This window comes from Lactuca virosa, chromosome 4, assembly GCF_052849685.1.
Source record: "Lactuca virosa cultivar CGN04683 chromosome 4, Lactuca_virosa_CGN04683_v6, whole genome shotgun sequence".
In the NCBI taxonomy this organism is placed as follows: domain Eukaryota; kingdom Viridiplantae; phylum Streptophyta; class Magnoliopsida; order Asterales; family Asteraceae; genus Lactuca; species Lactuca virosa.
In genome coordinates, this window is record NC_136429.1 from 117,208,825 (window position 1) to 117,215,499 (window position 6,675).

Here is a 6,675-nt window from a genome sequence, read left to right on the forward strand (position 1 = left end):
GCATGACTAGAAAGGAACCAATATACCAAACTCTAACTTTCATCACACTCTAAGTCACTTAATTCATGCATGGGCCAAGGGAAATGATCAAGCAACCATTTTTATGAATCTACAAGACCTAGAACACATGAAAGGACAACTACAATGCTCTAGAGTGCTCCATACTCACAAAGGTCCAATCTTTGGGACAAAAAGCTCATAAAAACTCATCTATGGAGATCTAAAAGGAAACACATCAATGTATAAACTTTATACCTTCAGAAGATGCACAAAGTGAATTAGCTTCTGGATCTACAAGCTTGCAAGCAACACCTCCTTTTTACTAGCGTTCTTCTTCAACAAATGACCACCAAAATCCCTAATAAGCTCCAAACTCTCACACACAAAGCTTAGACTTGAGATTTGGTTTTATGAGGGAAAGGTGGTTGATAAGAAATGTTCAAGGGAGGAATAAGGTGCGTTAACTAGGGATAAAACCCTTAAAATTAGGGTTTAGAGGCTGAGTGAGTACGTCTGGCGTACCACAGGTATGCCAAGCGTACTAGCATGGCTTCCGCGATCCGGGTTCTCACAAGTATGTTGCACGTACCTCACGTACGCCCAGCGTACGAGCTAAATTGCGATTCTTTAAACAACAAGGGACCAAATGTGGAAACTTTAAATATGCTAAGGGCTAAAATGAATATACCTAAAAATCGAATGTTACAATTCGCCCCCACTAGCATCAGACTTCGCCCTTGAAGTCGTCATCGGGAAACAAATCAGGATAGTGCTTGCGCATCTTAGACACGGGCTCCCACGTACACTCTGAGCCTTTACGGTGTTGCCAATGAGCTTTGACCATGCTCACTACCTTGTTCCTCAACGTCTTCACTCTCCGATCCATAATTGCCATAGGTTTCTCGATGTATTTCAGGCGATCATCAAACTGAATATCCTCCAAAGGAACCACAGCTGCCTCATCAACTATACACTTCCTTAATTGGGAAACATGGAAGGTATCATGAATCTGTCTCAACTTGCCCTGCATCTTGAAGCAGATAACACCCTTCCAGGGTGACACCTTCAGAATCACTAAATCCGCCAACTGGAACTCTAGCTCAAAGCGTCGCTGATCCGTATAACTCCTCTGGCGGCTTTGGGCCGTCAGCAATCTGTGTCTAACTTGTTGTATAAGCTCGATTGTCTTGAGCACTATCTTCATGCTCCCTATGACTCTCTGGCCACCTCACCCCAACAGATAGGAATCTGACACCCCCTCCCATATAGAAGCTCAAAGGGAGGCATGCAAATACTGGTATGATGGATGTTATTATAAGAAAACTCAGCCAAAGAGAGATAGGAGTCCCAACTCCCACCAAAGTCAATGATACATGCATGCAATATATCCTTGAGCGTCTGAATAGTCCCCTCGCTCTGTCTGTCCGTCTGCGGATGATATGCAGTACTGAAATGTAACCAGGTACCCAACTCGTCGTGAAACCTCTTCCAAAACCTGCAAGTGAAACGAACATCCCGGTCCGACACAATCGAATTCGGCACTCCATGCCAAGCCACGATCTCTCGGACATAAATCTCAACCAGCTTCTCAGCAGAAGAGCCATCACTAATGGCTAGAAAGTGAGAACTCTTCATCAAACGATCCACTATCACCCAGATAGCATCAATACCCCTCGCAGTCCATGGCAATTTTGTAATAAAATCGATGGTGATCTGCTCCCACTTCCAAAGTAGAACCTCTAAGGGCTAAAACTTTCCATGAGGGCATTGGTGCTCGACCTTGACCTTCCGACAGGTCAAACATCCATAAAATAGGCCACATCTCTGTTCATACATGGCACCAGTAACTATGCTTCAGGTTAAGATACATCTTGGTAGCCCCTGGATGAATGGAAAATCTCGACTTATTGGCCTCCTCCATCAATATCCGTCGAGCCCCACCCGCGTAAGGTACCCAAACCCGTCCATGAAGAGTCAAAAGCCCTTGGTTGTCGATATCAAAAGTTGAAATCTGACCGATCACCCGCCCACTTTTCTGAATTCCTTCCTTTATGGCCTCCGACTGTGCTTCTTAGATAATCTCCAAAACTAGGGTTATCACAGTCATCTCCATACATACATCTCGAATTGGGGCACTAACCGCTCTCCGGCTTAAGGCGTCGGCCACCACATTAGCCTTGACTGGATGGTACAGAATCTCACAATCATAATCTTTCAGTACATCCAACCACCTCCTATTCCTCATGTCCAGGTTAGGCTGATCAATAAGATATCTTAGGCTCTTATGGTCCGTATAGATGGTACACCAAACACCATAAAGATAGTGGCTCCAAATCTTGAGAGCGAAAACCACTAATCCCAGCTCCAAATCATTAGTGGGATACCTCGCTTCGTGAGGCTTCAGCTGCCTCGAAGCATATGCAATCACATGCCCCCTCTACATCAACATAACTCCTACCCTGCAATGGATGCATGGCACTAGACCACGAAATCCTCAACTCCCGCAGGGAGGGCAAGTACCGGTGCCTCGCACAGTCTATGGCGAAGTGTCTCGAATGATGGCTGCTGCTCAGGCCCCCAATTGAACACAACATCGTTCCTCATCAACTTAATGAGAAGAACAACAATATTGGAGAAGTCTTGAATGAATCTTCGGTAATATCCTGCCAAACCGAGGAAGTTCCAAAACTCAAATGGAGATCTCGACACTTCCCACTGAATCATCGCATCTATCTTGGCTAGATCGACCAAGATACCATTCTGGTTGACGAGGTGTCCTAGAAACTGCGCCTCGCGTGATCAGAAGTCGCAATTGGAGAACTTGGCATAGAGCCTCTCCATCCTCAAAACTCCAAGAATATCGCACAAATGCTCTTCGCGCTACTCTCTGGTCTTCGAATAGACCTGAATATCATCAATGAAGACGATCACCGTGCACACCCGGTTTACAAGATCCATGAATGCTACCGTTGCGTTGGTGAGCCCAAAAGGCATCACCACGAACTCGTAATTCCCGTAACAAGTTGAGAAGGCCGTCTTCTGAATATCCTCCTCTCGTACCCTCGTCTGATGATAACCAGACCTCAAATTGATCTTGGAAAATCAAGATGCCCCATGCAACTGATCGAAGAGATCATCAATCCTCTACAATGGATAATGGTTCTTCACCGTCAGCTTGTTCAACTCCCGGTAATCAATACAAATACGGTATAAACGATTCTTTTTCCTAAAAAAAAGGATCGGTGCTCCCCGAGAAGAACTGCTCGGCCGAATAAACCCTTTTCCTAACAACTCCTGTAGCTGATAGGATAACTCCTGCATCTCAGGAGGTGCAAGACGGTACGGTGTCTTGGCAATCAGCACAGCACCCGAGACCAGATCGATCCAAAACTCCACTTTCCTCGCAGGAGGCACACCTAGTAACTCCTCGGGAAAAACATCGGGAAAAGAGCGTACCACAAGAACATCAGAAATGGAAATCGATCCCTTCTCCTCAATCCGAGTATCCACTACATATGCTAGATAACCCATACACCCATGCTTCAAACTCTGCCTCGCCCTGGCAGCAGAACAAAAGGCTGATCCTGACATAGTACCTTCACCATAGATGGTCAAAACTCCCCCACCAGGGTCTTGAATCGTCACCATCTGACGCTCACCGTCAATCAAAGCCCCAAACCGGCTCAAGCAATCTATATCCACGATCACACATACATCTTCCATCACGATAGGAATAAGATCTATCAGATAACCAACACCAAAATCTCTAACACACAATCCCGGTAGATGTCAGTAGTGGAGAACGGATGCTCATCGGTATAGAGACTCTCAAGGGCCTGATCAAGGCCTTCCGTGCAATACTAAATCCGCGACAAAAAGATGATGACAACAAAAAGACCGAATCGCACCTGAGTCAAACAACACAAGCGCAAGTACAAAATTCACAAGAAAAGTACCTACATATATAATAACATAAGCAACAATATAAATCAGCAGAATAACAAAGAATACATACTAGCTACGACGTCTAGAGATGCTTGGGCCTCCTCTGCTATCAACGGAAATGTTCTCCCTCGAGCCCTCGGTGTCTCGGCCTTCCCTTGCTGACCATCAGTAATACGCATGGTCGTTGTGGTCGGAGTCGGAACCACCCTAGATGTAAGTTGAGGACACTCGACCCTCATATCGCCTGTATGGTTGGAATTGAAGCAAACACGAAATCCCTTAAGGAAATCCATGGCCAAATGCCCCTCCTTTCCATACAGATAGCAAGCTGTCCCTGACCGATAGGGTCCCTCATGCCCATTGTCGCACTTACCGCAACTACGACCCTTCTAGCCTCCAACTCTCGAGGCAGTGGGCTTGGGTCGCTTATTCACCGGCTGCGACAGTACATGCCTCCTATCTCTCACCTGTGTCTCCCTCTCCTTTCTAGCATGGGTCTCCAGCTCGATCTCCCTCCTCCTGGCATTGGTCTGCAGCTCAGCCAATGTCCGATATGAAGTGTTTGCCATGAACTCACGAATATCCCTCCTCAGAATACTCAGATACCGACTCACACGTGCCTACTTAGAAGACACGTGCTCAGGATAAAAGAAGGCCTTCTCATAAAACATCCTAGTGATCCCAGTCACTGTCTTTGTCTTCTGCTTGAGAGACAGGAACTCCTGGGACAACCTCTCTCTCTATCTCTCAACTACTAGAACAAACTCATCTCTGAACATCTCAGTAAATCTCTCCCAGGTCACCGCAGAACACTCTACGAGGGTACAATCAGTTGTCAAAAACTTCAACCAATCCTTCACTCCCAAGCGAAGCAGGTTCAGCGTGAAACGAACCCTCAGATTCTCCGGAAAAGAGCAAGTCTAAAAACATCCCTCAACATCAGAAATCCATCTCATAGCAGCAATCAGATCATGGGTCACATAAAACTCGGGTGCCTTCGTGTTGTTGAACTCCCAGTACCACAACGACTCACCCCCCGGTTGCCTCGCAGCAGTAACAGCTGCAATGGCTGCGGCAGTAGCAGCCTCAGTGAGGGCGGCAGGGGCGGAGTCAGGATTTTAGAATAAGGGGGGCAAAAATCGTAAAATAAATAACACATATATAAATTTATAATTAAAATACTAGCTCTTCGATACTACTATTTCTTTTAGGTTGTGAGCATTTATTATGCATATTTTCTTAAATATTACCACTAACTAGACGCAATCATAGGCCATGAATATCATTTCGTTTGAAAAAAAAAATCAATACTTTTTTTGCTTATGGTTTACTTTAAATTTATAAGAAATCGATTATGATAAATAATATTATTAATTGTAAATTACAAAATATTTAGAATATGTAATAAATTTATGAATTACCTTGGCTTGAAGGCTTTGAGTGGAGAAGCAACAATATATCTCCAAATTAAATAACGAGGATTGGGATTTACAGAAAAATAATATATTATCTATGTAGTTAGATATAGACCATTAAATAGATAGGAGGGGCTGTAGCTTTATAATATATTTCATATGGGCCTTATTAGTATGTTTCAAACATAATTACAATTGGAATATAACAACCTTTATTGGATGAATTGGCCAGTTGGGGGAGGCGCAACATCCGGCTGCCCCCTACTTGCTCCGCCACTGGAGGGCGGCATAGTGCTCGTCAAAAGTATAAATCAGCATGGTCTTGATAAACCTAAACATCTCTGGAATATCCCCTCTGATTGTTGCGGCCACCTTAGCGGCAACAATCCTGCAGATCTCATCATCACTGGCACTCTTTCTCTCGAGGTCGCTGGAGCCTAAACCTATGGTAACCACCATACTGAAACACACAAGAAAACCATCAGAACAAGGCTAAAGCACATACATAAACACCCACACAATTCTACAAGTTCCTTAGTTCCTTAAGATTCCTTCTTGAGTCGCATAAGGATCCGGTGCTTTCTGTAGTACGGGCCCAATACTACCTTCCACACAACCCGTATTTGTCTCAAGTCGTCCCCTCCAGACCCTAAGTCACAGGGAATCTATTGCCCCAGATTAGCTATACACTCACCCTGCTGGTTCCTTAGAACCAAGACTAAGTATCTAGACAATAACTCTAGACTGCTCCCCAGCACTACTCCGCCTCACAAGATCTCCTTTGTCCTCGCCATTTGCTTCGAGCATGCCAATTGTAAAAAATACGAGACTTGATAGACATTCGAATAAATGATTCTAACTCAAATCCACAACCAAACGAGGAACAGGTAGAAAGGCTAAATCAAACATTATAAGGTTATAAAATCCTAACTATGTACAATTATACAGCATACACCAAGCAAATAGCAATGACAGAATCAATCTCATAGGAACGAACTCCTAGGCTAAAGCCATCACAAATCAGGTAACACTATCATACCATTCCTGCAGGATCCTTATCCTACCACTAACTAGCATGCAATTCTATCAGCTCATAATATATCAACTCTACACTACTCATAATATAAATTGAGGTATTTTGGGAAATTACCGCTCGAGCTCTGGTTGATTGTACACACTGCTTCACTGGGTTTTTTTTTTCTGTAAAAATCTTCACTTCTTTGATAAGTTTTTATGTAAATCTTCAGATCCTTAGTTTGAGTTTGGAATTACCCTAGAGTTCATCCAAATCCATCAACCCAGGGATCTGATACCA

The 6,675-nt window shown here is 44.2% G+C and overlaps 1 protein-coding gene across 1 annotated transcript; it reads right to left on the reverse strand.

Moving 5' to 3' along the window:
• Window positions 1–724: 724 nt before the first annotated feature.
• On the reverse strand, window positions 725–1,204 carry LOC145104936 (uncharacterized). Its single transcript, XM_079042095.1, has one exon. The coding sequence runs from the start codon at window positions 1,202–1,204 to the stop codon at window positions 725–727; it is 480 nt and encodes a 159-aa protein (XP_078898221.1).
• Window positions 1,205–6,675: the final 5,471 nt, after the last annotated feature.